This window comes from Halichoeres trimaculatus, unplaced genomic scaffold (assembly GCF_033239565.1).
Source record: "Halichoeres trimaculatus isolate MK-OKI-2021-1 unplaced genomic scaffold, fHalTri1.1 fHalTri1_scaffold_16, whole genome shotgun sequence".
NCBI lineage: Eukaryota > Metazoa > Chordata > Actinopteri > Labriformes > Labridae > Halichoeres > Halichoeres trimaculatus.
The window spans coordinates 10,593,386-10,611,478 of NW_027437194.1; the positions used below are offsets into that span (position 1 = coordinate 10,593,386).

At 40.6% G+C, this 18,093-nt stretch overlaps 1 protein-coding gene across 1 annotated transcript in view; it reads right to left on the reverse strand.

The window, feature by feature from the left end:
- gfra2b (GDNF family receptor alpha 2b) overlaps positions 1-18,093 on the reverse strand; it is a 105,709-nt gene that overhangs the window by 19,148 nt on the left and 68,468 nt on the right. Inside the window, exons 4-5 of the mRNA XM_074690696.1 lie at positions 15,182-15,381; positions 14,188-14,375 (exon numbers count right to left, since the gene is read on the reverse strand). Of these exons, the coding sequence (XP_074546797.1) occupies positions 14,188-14,375; positions 15,182-15,381 (388 nt within the window). The remainder of the gene's footprint in view (positions 1-14,187; positions 14,376-15,181; positions 15,382-18,093) is intronic.

Here is an 18,093-nt window from a genome sequence, read left to right on the forward strand (position 1 = left end):
AACTTTTCAAATGAGTACTCATAACTCTCATGGCAAATCTTGTAACATTATACTTATCTGATAACATAATGACTTTTGTCTAGTGACATTATCTTACTACATCACTTTTATCTCATTACATTACATCTTTGATTGGCATTACAACTTAACCCTCATGGCATTTCAAGTTTTATCTTGTTATATCATGCCTTTAGTCTATCATTTGTTCTACTTTTGTTCTGATTTTAATAATGAAACATTACAACTTTACTCTTGAAGCACTGCAACCATATAACATTTGAAAAAAAAAAAAACAAGCAACCAAAAGAAATAAATGAATAAAAACTACTTTATTACTTTTTAACTATGTTTTCCTAACATGCCAGCTTGAATCTTGCAGTTGTCTGACTTTGACCCTGTAACATAAAAACTTAATTCGTTAAACTTTCTGACTTTATTTTCTTCACATTGTGATTTTTTTTTCTCTTATGTTCCTACTTGAATACCACAATATAAAAACTGTATTTTTTAAACATTACAATTTCAATCACATATCATCCAGATATTAATCTTGTGACATTTTTGATGTGGTTGTATCCCTCTTGGAGTGCTCTTCAGGATCTGCTAAATGCTTTGTCCATACTCAATGCTGTTCTGCTTTAACAGCATAGATAACAGCTATGGTGTTAATTTGTAGCCTGAAGCTAACTTTAAGCCACATGAAAACACTGAGATCTCTGCTGTGTTACAGAAACATCCAGGAACATTGGTTCCTAAACAAACCCTGCAGCTGTCACATGCATGCATTAATGTCCTACTAGCATTGAAACCCATGCTTTAGTGGAAGAACCTTTGAGCCCTGGCTGCTGAAAACCTCCAGTCATGTCTTATTTAAATCTTTTTATTTTTCATGCTTTTTGGTCCCGGAGTCGTCTCCTAACGAGAGCTGGAAATCTAATTCAGAGGAAACACGTGAGTCTACAGAACACTTCTCTTTCTCTGTGGGTTGATGATTAGTTTAGATGAATCTTCGACCAGCCCTGTGGGAGGGAGGTCGGGGGCTCCAGCAGGATTTGACCAAGTGGTTTCAGAGGAGAGGGATTGAACTGCTCGGCTCTGACGTTCCTGTGTTGTGTTGTGTAAATCTCTGACTTCTTCCCTGACCTTCACTCCCTTCTCTCTGAGTCTCAGACAGTAAGAGCCTGTTGTTTCAAGTCCACTGAGTGTCTCATGTTGTCATTAGCCTTAATAAAGGCAGAGCAGCTCCTTACAGAACTTTTAAAGTCCAGACCAAGCACACGCCGGCTCCTTTATTACACTCAGCCTGGACAACTTTTAATTAAACTCTGTTGTAGTGAAGGTCAGCTAGCTGCAGGCTACAAACCTTTCTTTAGCTTGTCTTTCTTTAGATCCAAAGCCAAGGGTTTCCTCTCACGGCACGCTGACTCAGCTGTCCTGTTTTCAGAGCTCCAACCAGAACAACAGATCACATCAAACGTGAACATGGTGTCACTCGTTTGTTTCTGAAGCCTATCATCTTTGACCATAATGGAGATGCACGGTATAAGGGACAGGGGACAGGTTTGACTTTTTTTTTTTTTTTTTTTAATGGGTGCGTATGTGGTTTTCAGGACTTTTGGAGTCAGCCTCCAATGGACAATCAAAGATCGGCAGTGAATACGTTAACAGACAGGTCAGGCTTGACAGACAAAAAAGAAAGAACTGAAGGAGGAAATGAAATAACAAAAGAGAAGGCAAGGGTGAAAAAAAAAGAAAGAAAGAAAGAAAGAAACACAGGACACAGCGAAAAAAGGAAAAGAAAAATAAATTAATTAATTAAATAATAAATGAAAAGCAAAAGAAAAGCCAAAGAAAACATAGGGAAATAAAATAAAAATAAAAATAAAGCAAGAAATAAAGAAAGACAAACAAAGACTTAAGCAAAGAAAGAAATGTAACAATAGAATCAAAACAAAACAAAAACAAAACCAAAACACTAAGGATTCAAGAAAGAAAAAGACACACAGAAGGCCAGAAGGAAAAAAAAGAAGGATGGAAAGAAAGACATTTTGACAGAAAGACTAAAAGACAGGAAGACAAATTAGAAAAAGAAAAGACAGAAGACAAATTAAAAAAGAAAATAAGGCATAAATTATGAAGAAAAAATGAACAAAAGAAAGAAGCTGAAAATACCATTAAAAATGCCAGAGTGAAAAAAAAAGAAAATTTAAGAAAGAAAGAAAGAATGACATGAAAAGATGGACAGAAGAAAAAAAATAAAGAAAGAAAGAAAGGAATAGTTGGAGATTAGAAACAACTCTGATTTCTGGTCCTGCAATCTGGACAGCAACAGCAGAGCTGTTCACAACACACAGTGTGTGTGTGTGTGTGTGTGTGTGTGTGTGTGTGTGTGTGTGTGTGTGTGTGTGTGTGTGTGTGTGTGTGTGTGTGTGTTTGTGTGTGTGTGTGTGTGTGTGCGTGTGTGTGTGTGTGTGTGTGTGCGTCTGTGTGTGTGTGTGTGTGTGTGTGTGTGTGTGTGTGTAGGAAAAGGTGAAGAATATTAAAATCAAATTATACGGAGGCTGAGTGACTCCAAATAGCCCGATGACAGGCTGTCACTCTGTACGACACACTCAGAGTGACACAACCACACACACACACCAACACACACACTGCCGGGATCGACACATGTAATTATCTCTGATGCAAACAAAATCAAATCACACATTCTTCTATCTAATTGTTCCTTTTCACCCTCATATACCGGTGTGTGTGTGTATGTGTGTGTGTGTGTGTGTGGTTGTGTGTGCACTCTCTTTCTTCCCCTGTGACCCTAAGTGTCAGTCACGGTGTAACACACTCGCAAATTAAATATCAATTATTATGTCTGCATTAACAGGGATCAACAAGAAATGATCTCTGACTCACACACATAAACACACACACACACACCAATGTCAACCCTCCACATCCTGCACTTACAGTATATAGAGTTGACACCTTTAAAAAAAACATCCACACAACTCTGATGTAAATATCTAGCGTGTGTGTGTGTGTGTGTGTCTCGACCTACACAAAGTTACATACAACAGCCTCATTAAAATGAAAATGAGCTGTAAATGAGTGTTCTAGAGGTTTCACTGGTTTCCTCCTGCTGTAAGCAAAGGACATACAAAAAAGTGTCATCATGATCATCATCATCATCACCACATACACCATCACCAACATCATCATCACTATCTCTATCAAAACCATCATCATCATCCTTGTCATCATCCCAATCATCACTATGCTGGAGCAGTAGCTCAGCCCACAGGGACTTGGCTTTCTAACCTGAGGGTTGCTGGTTCAAGTCTAGGCATGGACCAAGATTAGGGACTTGGGCTGATAGCTGGACAGGTGTTAGCATAATTTCCTAAGCACTGTTGAGGGGCCTTGGGCAAGGCACCATACCCTACAATGGCGCAGGTTGTATGTCACTTTGGACAAAAGAGTATACCAAGTGAAACTATAACCATCGCCATCGTCTTTATTATCGGCAAAATGAGCATCATCATCACTGTTATCATCCTCATGTCTACTCTCCTAGCTTTTATAATCCTAAACCTCTTTTCTAGCATTTTGATCTTCATCTTTGTCCTGATATCTATCATCATCAATATCATCATTATCATCTAAATCATCCTTGTCCTCATCATTTTATCAATATCATCCTCATATTTATCCTCGTTTCTATCACCCTTATCCTTATTTTGGTTATCATCACATTCATCAGTCTCATTTCTTTTATCATCACTTTTAACCTCATTTTAATCATCATCATCCTTGTTTTGATTATCATCTCTTTACTATCATCAATTTGATCACGCTCATTTGTATAACCCTTTCCTTATTTTGATTATCATCACATTCATCAGTCTCATTTCTTTTATCATCATTTTAACCTCATTTTATTCATCATCATCCTTGTTTGGGTTATCATCTCTTTACCATCATCACTTCCATCATGCTCATTTTTATAATCATTATTACTGTAATAAAGTTATCTGCAACACCCATTTTGAACCTCATCTGTTTCTCCATCCTCAATCAATCACTTTCATAGTCATTATCCTCATTATCATCCTTATTTCTGTAGGGATGGGAATCGAAAACATAAATTGTGGTGATCCCACCACATCACAATTATCACTATCACCACTTCTATCATTATCATTATCAGCATTTCAATCATGATTATCATCTTTTTTTCAACCATCTGAGGTCCGATGTCTTTGTCCCTTGTATAATGAAACATGAGGTTTGAGAGTTTTACAGATTGCAATGGTCTGTTCCTGTTAAACTCTGTTTCAAAAGTTTGGTCTGGGTTTCATGGCGTCCAGTTAAAGCATGACACTAAACTCTGAAGAGCATCAGCTCCTCTGTGTAGATTCTGCATCCTGGCATGTATTTGTGGAGATAATGTGTCTCCGGGGTTCAGATCTCATTATGTTCTGCAAATAAAACACAGAAAGTCTCTGTTTGTTCTAAATATGAACATCAGCAGCAGCTGGCAGGCTCCTCTTTGATTTATGAAGTCATTACACCCGAGATGGTATGAAGAACGAGGCGCTGCAGCGATGCAGAGATGTGGCGGAGCTTTTTTGAGATGTCTTTAACCTCTGTGTGCTCTCGCCTGTGTGTGTGTGTGCGTGTGTGTGTTTGTGTCTGTCTGTGACTGGTGATTAGCTGTTTGTTTTGTCTCCATGTTCTCTTTAATTAACACCCCCTAAGTGGCACTGCTCATTTGCATATATACATATTTGCATAGCATGAGCTGCAGGTTGGTGCTCTTGCTCGAGGTCACTCTACTGTTTTTATCCGAGCTTGTCTTCCTTCCTTCCTTCAAAGATTTCTCTTTCCTCACTCCGTAAGCCGAGCAGACACGTTCAGATGAGCACAGGGGAAATGAGACGGATCAGAGATGAGTTTGTGTACACTCACACTCACACACACAGTCGCAGTACAAGCAGCCTGTTGCGGGCCGGCGTCCTCTGTGACCTCCACAAAAGTAGCGTCGTTTTCCATCACGCCACCACCTCACCTCACTGACCGAGTAATGGAGCGCTGCAGCCGTAGATTGGCTTCCCTGCCTTAAAACAGCTCAGCTGCTGCTGCTGCTTGGTTTGGATAGCAGTTCAGCTGCACACACCTCGCTGCTGGGTGTGTGTGTTTGCATACACACCTCTGTCATTAGTGGGGCGCTCTCAGTCTGATGGGGGTCAGATGGATCCTTGTGCACACAAATCTACACCCCTGCCAGATGTGTCCTGATGGAAACCTTAGCAGGTCTATTAGAAGTTTGGTTGTTTGTTTTCAGTGTTTTCGAGGTCAGAAGAAAAATCACAGACTTATATAAAATAAACAAACCCATAAATGAAACCATCAGGGTCAAACATCTGAAGCTCTCTTTCATCTGTTCACCTGAAATGAACCTATAGTTATAGAAGTCAAGTGCGAATCAAACGCTCTGTAATTGAACCTTTCAGCCTGAACGCCTCGCTGGCTGTTTACAGAGAGAGCAGCAGCTTTACCGTCAACACCTAGTGCTCATGATGAACTGTAAACTGCTTTAATATATCCAATCTGATCCGGACATACTGTAAACTACTCCATCTATCCTTTTCTTACACAGAGTGATAATTACAGGTCAGCGCAGAGCTTCGCTGAATCACTTCCTCTCTGTAATCCATTTGAAAGTATTTTCACTACAGCAGCAAACATGAGCAGAGTTTCTTTATCATTCGGCGACGCTGACCAAGACAACATTTCTACCTGGGTCTGCAGCAGCATTTCCTTTGATTAAAGAGAAGCAAAAGCACTCTATTTATCTCCTAAAAAATAAAACATCATCTGTTAAAGTTTCAGATTTTGAGGTATGAATGTGTTTGATTAATCCCCACATGAGACTGCAGGCTGCTTTAGTCACATGAGAATTCAGGGAGATCAAGAAAAGATTGATCATTTTTTGACACCACAAGTTGATCAATTTACTGAAAGGTGAAATCGATCATTTCAAAGATGAGCCAAACGCCGCCGTTATTGTCCGTTTAAAACTGATTTTTTCGGGTATGTCCTCATGTTGTTGATGAAGTGTGTTGCGGATCGAAAATATCAAACTTCCTCATTTTATCTTGGAAATTTGCATCCAGACTGCCCTCTACAGGCTGAAATTATTTTGCAGCTCCTGGTGGAAAACATTGGTGCCCATGCAGAAGTGGACAAAAGCATCAGTTCCTGAAGTGTCCACTAGAAGCTGTCTGCAGAAAATCCAGAAACCACACACAGCCATTCAGATGGTCTTTGCAGCAGAAATAAACACGTTTACAGCCTGATTCGAAACATGATTTTAGTCTGAATAGATCAGTCAACAATATTTGAAACCCCCTATTTTTAAAGTTATGAGTTTTGTCCATATAAGGGTGTGGCTGATTGACAGGCAGGTAGGCACCCTGTAACTTTTCACAAGAAGGCGAAAGGCCGGCCTCTTTACATCATTTTCATTTAAAAAACAGAAACATGGGACCATGGGAAGACTAAATTTAAATATATAAGATAAATGAAGGATCTTTCGGCCTCATTGTCTCTGTTTTTTGGATTGGCCTGTTGGTGTATTCCCTCAGCAGTGGGTCACTGGTCTCTGCCACAAATATTGAAAAGTTTGACAACTCCTGCATAAAGCACCAAAATGAAAAGCGACACTCAGGAAATCTAAATCTGGATGAACCTGAGTTTCTTGGGCCTGATTAAAACCCATCCAGTGAAACTAGGTACTGAATTCTCATTAAGTGTTTTAGACATTTACAAGCAGACACAATTAGACACTTTATAATGGGGCCTTTGTGCACGAGGCACCTGCTCTGCCATAAGCAAACACTGATGCACACATTCAGAGGAAGAGTTTGAGTTTATTGGCGAGGCCAAACAGAACAGTGTGAGGCTGTGAAACACTGACAGCCCTTCCTCCAGCAGAAACCTGTTTCCTGTGAGTCTGTGTTGAGGTTTAATAATGATCTCTAACTCTATGTTCCTACAGGCTAAACTTTCCAAAGTGATGACAACAATTGAACGTCTCCTCCCCTGTTCTCGGGGAGAATTAACTGTAAATTAAAGGTATGACTGCTCTGCAATTAGAAGTGAAACTCATTTGAAATGCAAATCAGTCTCTTTTCCCTGTAAAAGCCTCGGTCCAAAAGGCTTTCAGACTCTCTGTGGGTCTCTCATGCATCACTTGTGGTGACGACCATATTTAATTACTCTTCCTGTCAATCAGAGCGCCGTCCCCAAGCAGTCGCTTCTTCCAGCTTGCTCTCAGCCACAGCGGGACTCTGCACCCCCCACCTCTGAGGCTGTCAGGACCCAGAGGACCTGTGGGATCCAGTGATTATGCAGCTCTCTGCTCTCCCTGTGTGGGTAATGGAGGCGAAAATGAAAAGCCTACTTTGCCTTTTCACAGGCGATCAAACATGATTCATGCAGCACATACGATCCCAAAGAGAGAGACGTCGAGATCTGCCGCTGAGCTGTGGCTGCAGGTGGGAGGTAAACATGTGGGTTTTACATGAATCTGGGACACACTCGTTATGGCTCTCTATGTTGTTCTGCTGCTAGTTTGTGGACTCTGCAGAGCTGCAAGTGTGTGTGAAGCATATTCCCAGATATCGATTTATCCTCGCTGCTCTCTTCTGTTCTGTAAGTCACATGCTCGCTCAAAGAGACACCTACTCAGAGCAGGAAACACAAAGAAACAGCACACTCTGAGCGCGGCCTGACACACAGCAAATCACAAACAAGCAGCCAGTGTGTGAATGTGTGTGTGTGTGTGTGTGTGTGTGTGTGTGTGTGTGTGTGTGTGTGTGTGTGTGTGTGTGTGTGTGTCTGTGTATGTGTGCGTGTGTGTGAAGCCTCTGCAGGGACGAGGCTGATTATCTAAAGGCAGCTCTTTGAGGCAGTCTTATCCTGCTTTGTGCTGAGACAGGAGGCTAACATCGCTAACACACATCCTGCAGAAAGGTCCAAAGGATTCTGGGATTTATAATCTTCTGAACATTTGTCACAACACTGATAACTTGAAGAAAAATCTGGCCTAGGAGGAACTCCTTGGCAGCTTATCATGTCGCTGATTTTCTGGAAGCACTGCAGCTTTTTATTGTATCCGTCCTTTATAGGGATGGGTATCAAATAAAGTACTTTTACAGGTACCAACCAAAATTCTTCTGTAATCCCAAGTACCGATTCACGCAAAATCAAACTGTACCATGTTTGGGTACCTCCAAGGCTAGATATTTATTCATGTTATCAGTGTTGTGACAAATGTTCAGAAGATTATAAATCCCAGAATCCTTTGGACCTTTCTGCAGGATGTGTGTTAGCGATGTTAGCCTCCTGTCTCAGCACAAGGGAGGATAAGACTGCCTCAAAGAGCTGCCTTTAGATAATCAGTCTCATCTCTGCAGAGGCTTTACACAGTCACTTACACACACACACACACACACACACACACACACACACACACACACACACACACACACACACACACACACACACACACACACACATACACACACTGCCCTGGACTGCTCTTTAGACTCCTTAGAGGTGGGTGAGAGGAGGATGCTGGCAAAGCTTGCATCCATTATGGACAATCCCTCTCACCCACTGCATGAGACTGTGGGGGACTTTAACTGCTCCTTCAACAGCAGACTCAGACTCCCACCCAGCAAGTCGGAGCACTGCTGCAGGTCATTCCTCCAAACTGTAATAAGACTTTTTAACGTATCATAACAAACTCACACCCTATGCCATCCAGCATTCAAAAAATACAGGCCTTTCAAGCACATCATCTCAGGACTCATGGTTCAGCATTCCATGCTGGAAATGAACACAGTATTCAAAGTTTGTATACTGAGAAAGACATATTTTAAATTAAAAAAAGGTTCATATTTAATATTAAATTAATACTTATTACCACATAAACACACAAAATTACTAAAAGCAGTACCGTTGAGTACCAATACCGATTGCTGATGGCATCGGTACCGCATCATTTCAAGGTGAAAGGTATTCATCCGTGTTGGTGAGGAGTGGGGTCTTACTATTACTACTGAAGGAAGACAAACAGAAGCCTCTGTGTGACTTACTGAGACTAACCTGAAATCCACATCATGTTGTTGTCCGGCTAGCTCTAGACTTAATAATCAAAACAAATTCGGTTTCTCTTTGGGGTTATTTCACTGAAGTATCCCAGGTCGACCCATCTGTGAAACACACCACTTACATTAAAACTGAGACTCACTCTGGCAATCTTATGGTGCATTAATCACTAGAAGATACGTTTCTGATTCAGCTTCATACACTAGAGAAAAGCCTCTGTAAAACTTACTGTTTACAGTGAAACCAAGACTCAGTAACCTGTATTACCATGTTATTTCAGCAAATTAAATCTTTTAAATAACATTAAAAATAAATTATCAATTTTGGGGTCTGTACAGCTAAAAACAGAGTGGAGCCTCTGTGTAACTTACAGTGAAACTGAGATTTACTAGAAATAGGCACCACACTGTTATATAATCAAACACAAGATGCTTAAATAACAACTTTACAGCAGTATAATCAGTTTGTGTTTCAGCTTTATACCGCTGACGACAGAGAGAAGCCTCTGTGGAATTTACTATTTGCAGTCAAACTGAGACTCATGAGTAGTTTGCATCAAAATTTTATTTCAGCGAACATTAGACTCATTAGTTATGAGACAATCACAAGAATTCAGTTCAATTTACAGGTCTACACTGCTAAAATAAACAAGAGGGGGGCCTCTGTGTAAAACCCTTTTTACAGTGAAACTGTGACTCACCAGAAGTAAGTACCACACTGTTATTTTAAGCAACAAAAGACACATCAAGAGTAATAAGAACTTTATTGCAATACTTTAAGGGGCTCCAGGTCAACACCCATGTGTGATATACTGTTTATAATGCAACTGAGACTCACCACAAAAATAGAAATGGACACTCTTTGCAGCCATGAATTTCTCTTAGGACCTTAGCAAATGGTCAATAACTAAGCTGCTGATTGAACTGAAAACGATGCAAAACTGGCAACAACAGCTGAAAAATGGTCATTCAGCAGTTTTTGTGTCTCACTCTGAAAAAACAATCCAAAATACAATAAAGGTTGATAAGAGATTAAAGGAAGTGCCTCATCACTGCTGAAACAAAGATCTTAAATTCTTTTGTGCTCATTTGATTCCCTGAGTGTTCACATTTGTGTTTCTACGAGCTCCAGTGTGTTTCCTGTAGTGTTGTGTCAGACTCTGTCAGACTCCAGCTACCGGAACATTCTCTGAGTTCTTCTGATAGACACACAGACACATGTAAACACAGACCTGAGCCGTTCTTGGCTGCAGACAACAAAGACAGAAAGAAAGAGGGAGGGAGAAAAAAGGGAGATTGAAGAGACGCCTGGACGCATCTGAGTCGCTCCATCACTCCATGTCTTTGTCACAGAGCTTCCTGTCGCTGCAGCTGCAAACACTCCCTGCCGTGTTGTTACTCACTTTATGTTGAACTCAGCAGATTCTCATCCAAAAATATGCTAATTTACAGAAAAAGCCTGCTGTGGAAGGAGACAGATCACCAGTGGACAGTAAATTGATGGCTCTTCTGGGGATAGTTTGCAAAATGCTTCCTTAATGAGAAAGTTAAAAGTTAAAACAAAAATAAACAACTGGATTTGATATTTTCATGGTCAAAATGTTTGTCTTATGGTAAAACTCCAACCCTGACCTCTGCTAGTATCCAAGAGTCTGAGTCTGTTTCCTCTGACAACAGTCCATACATCATGAGCAAATCTCACAACAATCTCTGTGATTCATGACCAACTTTTCAAAGTCAATGACGACATCAGCTGTTAGCAATGAACAACTAGCCTCAAAGACACAGTTTTTAATGTGCTGTGTGGTCAAAAGGACAGCTAAAAACTGATATCCATCCTAAACATACGTATGATAAATTAAAACTGTAGTTTCTTGGATTCTGGAGCATCTATTCATCAATTTGTGGTGAGTCTCAGTTTGACTGTAAACGGACTGTAAACACAAAGTTTCTAGGAGGCTTCATTCTGTATACCTTCAGCAGAATGAAGCTGACAGACAAACATATTTTCTTGTTGAGAAGTTGTTAAAATGGGTCTTACATTCCTTAAAACAACAGTATGATGAGTTTTCTGGTAAGTCTCAGTTTCATTGAAATTAGTTAAACACAGAGGCTTCACTCTTGCTTTTAAACAGTAAAAACCCCAACATTAAACTTAATTATTGTGATTTTCTTGCAATTTGAAGGTGTTTAATTTGGTAAAATAACAAAATGACACAGATTGCTGGAGAGTCTCAGTTTCACTGTAAACAGTAACTCCATAGGCTTTGAGATCTAAGATTTCAGGATTCTAGAACTCCCGCTGTTGTTCTCTAAACAGACTGTTTTGCATGCATGCACATGATTGGACAATTTTAGGTTTTTTTTTAACTCAAGATTGGATAACAATCTCCATATAGGGCTCCCTATATAAAATACTCAGGATATGATATAAAAAAATACACAATAAAGATATGCATAACAATTTTTTGTTGATGAAAATCAATTGGACTGCAAAAGTCAGAGACAGTGTCTGGGAGTATTTTGCTTCACAAAGAAAGGATGAAACAAGTTTACCGATCTCATGAGAACTTTTTTTACATTTCTTAAACATCAAATTTTGGAAAGCTTTTGTCTGGAGGACTTTATACTTTCAGCTCAAAATGCACAAATCAAAATCAAATCTCTTAGCTCATTAAAATTAAAACATTCTATTGAAACAAGTGGATCATTACCTTGCTGAGGCAAAAGCTACAGCAAAAAGATATTTTTATGAAACTTACAAAAAACACCTCACTCAGGCAGGCTGCAAATCCTGGTCTTTTTGTTTTTCAGACTTTTTCAAACTATGTACACAAAACAAGCAAGTACTCTACTATCTCCCGTATAGACTTACAAACATCTGAAATCAGTCTCATTTCATTAATTGCAAGAGTCTGTACCTTTTTTTATCTCTAATGCTCACCGACTTGCAGCCAGAAGCTGTACAGGGAATGACTTCTGGAGGCTAACGCTAGCTTGTCTTTGTGATAGCGATGTAAATGCTAGGTCATGTACTTGCTGAGGCGTAAACCAAACTGTACTGACAGAGTTTGCAGTTTGGAGTCTTAGTTCAGTCTACAATCTTGCCTCATTGCAAAGCCAAATTAACTCCACACAACTAACTCAAGAGACAAGGGCACGTCCACTAGCTCTGCATTGTGCTACATTTTGCAAATACTGCAGCACGAAAGTTGCTATGGCAAGCGAGAGGGTCAAATCTCATTGACCCCCTCCGCGTTCAAATTCTTGCGTTTCATGCCATGAAATTTAGTTACATCACCAGTTAACATGACACTCGGCTCAAATACACCGGAGAAGATCTGTTCAAAGTTGGCAGACTGTTTTGAATGGGAACCTATCTGATCTGATGCTGTGATAGAGTGGAGCTGGACTGGAGATGGACCTGGTGTATTTAAGCTCTTAGATTTCAAATGGAAACCATAACACTTCTCATATTACTTGGCTTCTACATTTTCATGTAGTATCTGTAAACAGTGAGTTCAATACAGAGAGTTTCATACAGCTAGAATGGTGTCATCTGCGTACTGATGGATCACAGATATCTGTTGATAGGGTGGAAGAAATCCAGCCACGGGAGACAGGGTGTCATGCTGGATTGTGTACCTCCTGCTTTTGCTCTCCGTGCAGACTGATTCTCCTGTGCCTGATACATCTTGGACTACAAGCAGAAATATGCCAAAGATACTGACCCAACACTAAGCGGAAGAATAACACACTCTGTACACATATATGTACTTTAAAGCAAGCACCATGAGTCAGAAAAAAGCAAATTAAACATGCCTCATTCTCTTCCTCATCCAGACATAGATTCATTATATAAAGAAGTAGCCTCCTGTGACTGAAACACAAAACCCTGTCTCCTGTTTTCTGTCAAGGTGGCAGACTCTCTGTGGAATAACTGAACGCTCTCAGAAGAGACAAAAAAAAGACTCATTTAGCTCCCTAATTGCAGAATATGCTCACGCTTCACAAAAAGATGGAGCTGCTATTGACCTCAACCTCGGCCGTGAAGCTGCAGGCGTGAAAATCCAACCGCAAAGAGACAATCCCCGCTGACGGAGGTGATGACACAACAGGACGTGAATACAGAGAGGAGACTGAGTTTACAGAGTTTAACTTGATGACACATTCTATAATTTCTTTGCTTTTCAAGTTTCTGGTTGCTAACTTTTCTCTCAGATTTTCCTTCACAACCTCTCCACTTCCACACAACTCGTAGAGAAATGTGAACTGTTTCGTCCCTGTGGTCTTAAGGCCACTGTGGGGCATGGGAAATCAGTGTCCACAAATTCCTTTGCCCTCCTTCAAGCTTCTCCAACCCTAACAGCCAGTGGTTACCAACCACATGTGTAATTTTGATCTAGGAATGTCTGAAATCTGTGTGGTATTAAACACTTGAGCAGCTGATTTCTCTGATTACTTCCTCTTACAGAATCATGATAATCAGTGAAACTGGCTCAGAGGACTTCCAGGAGTCCTAAGTGGATGGAAGAAAAACAGCATGACAAAGATGCCTTTATATTACCATTATATACCCCCCTCCAGAAGTCAAGTTAATTTCATTTTTCCATATAGCGCCAGCAGTTAACTCTCTTATAAATCAGGTCTATACCTTGTTTTTTTAATTTAATTAACAGACTGAATAGCTTTATGTTACTCATCTAACTTGCACGATGGGATGTAATTTGTATATCGTTGCATTCACCTTTCTTCTCATGCTGTTTTGCACATAGCATGCGTGCATTTACACACAGAGACAAGCAAACCTTTGAAAAACACTCACATGATAAACACCATAGAGGCATACTTTTTATTGCTGGGTGTATGGGCTCTGCACATTTGTCATCTTTTCACGGGACATCAGTGCAGTGGCCAAAAGCTTGCCCAGTTTATTTATGGACTCTTTCTGTGCACATGAAAAAACACAACCAGCCAGGACATCACCTGACAGACTGCTGAAGGACTCATGACTCACCTGCAGAGTGCGTCTGAGCGGCAGATGCGTCGTAGCTCTAAGCAGGAGGGTTTGTGTCTCTCCTGGTGGGAGCAGGAGGGGACGATGGTGCGGCGGCGCCGCTCTGCACATGCCTGGTCCGGGCACGAGCAGAAGAGCAGAGGGTAACTGAGCTCCCATGAGACACGCTCAAAGAACTGACGCAGGGCCTGCAGAGCGACAACACATCACTTTATTATCATGTTCAATTTAAAGAGCGTTCAAGCTCAACGCTTTATGTCACATCAAAATTATCAGCTGCTGAGCAGAGATCTTAAACACACTTTAAATCCTGGAAAAAAAGAACAGTTATGTAATAAATATGGAAATGATACTGCGCACTCACAGCTTCCGTCTGAGGAAATCAGACAAGAGAGCAGAAATTAAATGTTAATAACCTTTTAGCCTTAACAAGGCTTTTAGTTTTTACTCACAGAGCAGCCTGCAGCATTTAGAGGACTGCTGAAAACCATTACTTAACAAACACGACTGTGAGCATACTACGCTACAGGTTACAGTTCAAAACTAGACTGAGGTACAAAAACATATTTTACAAAAGCAGCAAGAAGAACAGTCAAAACAGTGAGGATGAGTCCAAAAAAAGGACTTAGAGGGTGACTGAGAAATCTAAACACCCAGAGAAAGAACACGGTCTCTAGCTGTATTTTGACCACACATAATGGTACCTCCCAGGTTCGGCCATTTTCAGGGGTATTTCCATCCAATCAAATCCAACTGTATTTGTTAAGCACTTTGAAAACAGACACTGTTGACCAAAGTGCTGCACTGAAAATCAATAAAATAAATAAAATAAAATACATAGCAGCTAAAATTTTCCCCCAGAGAATAACCCTGCCTGCCTGGTAGGCACTACTAGATGGCTTTGTCTCTACAGCTTGTCTTCTCTCAAGAGTCAACAAATCCATCTTCAGTGAAATATATATCCAAGAAAACACAACAGCACGTCTGTACCCACCTTCTGACATCTTTTCCGGCTGCATGGCTCCTGATTGGCCACAGAGGGCTGGGGGGGCGTGGCCTTGCTGCAGATGGAGTTGTAGGCAGAACGCAGACGTTTACACGTGTCGTTTAGGTTACATGCCTTTGCGGCATCCAGACAGGGGTTACAGGGTTTCCCTGCCTCGGAGCAGGGGCTCATCTTCGTCAAAGATGAATCTGGGAATAGAGATAAATCAAAGTTAATGACAAAAAGTCTTGCGATATTCTACATGTGGTTTCAAGAGGGATACAAATTGTCTTGCTGAATCACTGCTGCTGTTTATGAGTTGTCATCTGTTGTTTTACTTTGACTCTTCAAAAAGAGTTGCACAAGCAGACAGAACTAAATTATTTCACTGAGTTGAATCTTGCAGCGGCATTTGAAATCAATAAGCAGAGGTCGGGGGTCAATTTAATTCTCTCTGAGCAAAAACATTCTTTTCTGAGATGTAAGATGAAGAAAAATGGATAAAAGTATTAGGACATGCTCTGATGTATGTTGCCCTAACGTGTTCTGTGGATGATGAAGGTTCACAGGGTTTTCTTACATACTATGATAAAAAATGCAGCACAAGAAACACGTGTGTCCAGTAATGACTTTATGTGTGGCAGGAATCACTCCAAGGAGCTGTGTTCACGCTGATCACACGTGTCATCTCAACTGTGCAGAGTGTGGAGACACATGTGGGCACCATTTAACTCTAATTTAACACGTCTGATAACGCCAGGCTAATGGGCGAGACAGCTGTGACCTCGACCTCGCAGAGCCCTTTAAGTGTGGCGTGATGAAATGTCTCAGAGTTGCAGCTGCAGACAAGTCCATAACTGCATTTATAATCAAACATTTTCCATCAATTAAAAAAAAGAATAAGTCTACAAAGAGACATGTTCCAGAGGAAAACCAGGGAAGCACTGTTTATTTAATGTTGGGTTGGCACAATTACAGAGTTTTAATACAGGAAGTGCACATAAAACAAGGGGACACAGTTTAGCTCTTTAAAGCCTGAATCTCCTTCCTCACAGGGTTTTGTGATTGAGGACTGGGTTCATAAATCATTTCAGACAAAGCACTTTATCAGGAATTACACCACTTAGACCTACTTCATAATTCATCCTCAATAATAAATTCAGAAAATCTGCTCTGGTGATGTCAAGACATTTCCTCGAGTGTCCACTAGAGTCTGTCTCCAGCAGTGAGTCAGTCCCCATAGAGCTCCATGGTAAAATAAAGTCCCCTGAAGGTCCTCTAGAGCCAGTATATATGGTGTTTTCTTTTGATACTGAGCAGATATCGCATGCTGCTCTTATGCCTGACTTTCTGTCGCGGTTAATGTTCTTTGTTCAGCTTGAACAAAACTGACTGTTTTTGATCTCTGAGCCTGGGGAGTGAAGGCCAACTAAGTAAAATGAAAACAGAAATCAGTATTGCAGCTGGTCAAAATGATGCAGTAGTCCTGGATGTGTCAATCTCTTTTAGATCATGTCTTGTTTATGCCTTTGAAGAATGTATGTGCTTGTCCAGACTGCATACCAAATATAACTCGACTATTACAGTTATACTCACTCCATTAGGACTTGTAAAATCAGGATTTATGCAGATGATAGTCCAATTTACACACAGTGATGGGCAGGGATTTACCTGTAGTATACAAAAAAACTCAGAGTACAGGGTTTACTCTCTTTGGGATTGAAATGTTGAAAAGTAAAGAAACTTAAAACATTCATCAGACTGCTTTTCAACAAGAAAAGTCGCCTCCTGCTGGACATTAGAGATGATGCAGGTTTAGGCTAAACTCCTCAAACTAGGAGGCTGCATCCCCTTCCAGTCTGCAGTTAAAGCACGCACATTTAACACAAAATTTACAGCAATGCCTGTGATTGGCTGATTGTTGGCCCCTCCCCTCTACACCCGTTGGAGGAAACTTTCTTTCATTAAAGTGGTGGACTGATCATCCGTCTGTTTGGAGGACAGATCCAACAGAGTTCAAACTCAGTCAGTGATTATCATAAAGCTCATGGCTGTGATGCTATAACTACTTTAGCTCTAGCTAACCCAGCCTGGATATATTTGATGTCTTCTTAAACATCCATATCAACGCTCGGGGCTAATCCAGCCTCTTTATTTATCCCATCTCTCTGTGTACCAAAGAAAACTGTCTTTAAATTTGCCACTAACTCCAGCTCTTATTTCCTCTCTGCAGAAAGCATCACTCTCTAGTGTCTTCTTTCTGCACTGTTGGATGAATTAAAAGTTTGCTAAGCGTGGATTGTTGCAACATTAAGCAAACAGTACAAACTTTCCTGACTCTTCTCTCCACGGAAATGAGGGATGGAAACGTTATTTTTACTCCTCGTGAAAAAGTTTAAAATTGGATGAGACTTCCGCATGTTAAACTCCTTTTTTAATTCATTCAGCCCATGAGGAGCAAAGTAGTGGAAAGCGGCCTGTTAAAGTTCAAACTCAATATTTACCCGAGGGGTGAGGAGAGTTGAACAGGCCAGAGATCTGCTGATCTGAGCGGAGAAGTGATGCACCGAGGCAGCTGCAGAGGAAAACCTTTATGAATAATATTGATGGAGGGAAGTTTCTCCTTCTGTTAGGATTTTGCAGAACACACGGTGAGATGAGGACATTTGTCTCCCTTGATACCAATCTCAAACACAAAAAAACGGCACCATGTTGCCAACCGTTACACCCAGCAACATGATTAGAAAGGAACTACTCCTCAACCTACTTTTATCTCGTAATGTCATCCTGATAACCCCAGTATTCAGGAGATTTAAATATCTAAATTTGGTTTATTTCACTAAGGATATGAGGTCTTTGTGACATAAAACACCATGGCAGAGTTCAGACCAAGCTTGAGATTCAACAGAGACCTTAAAACA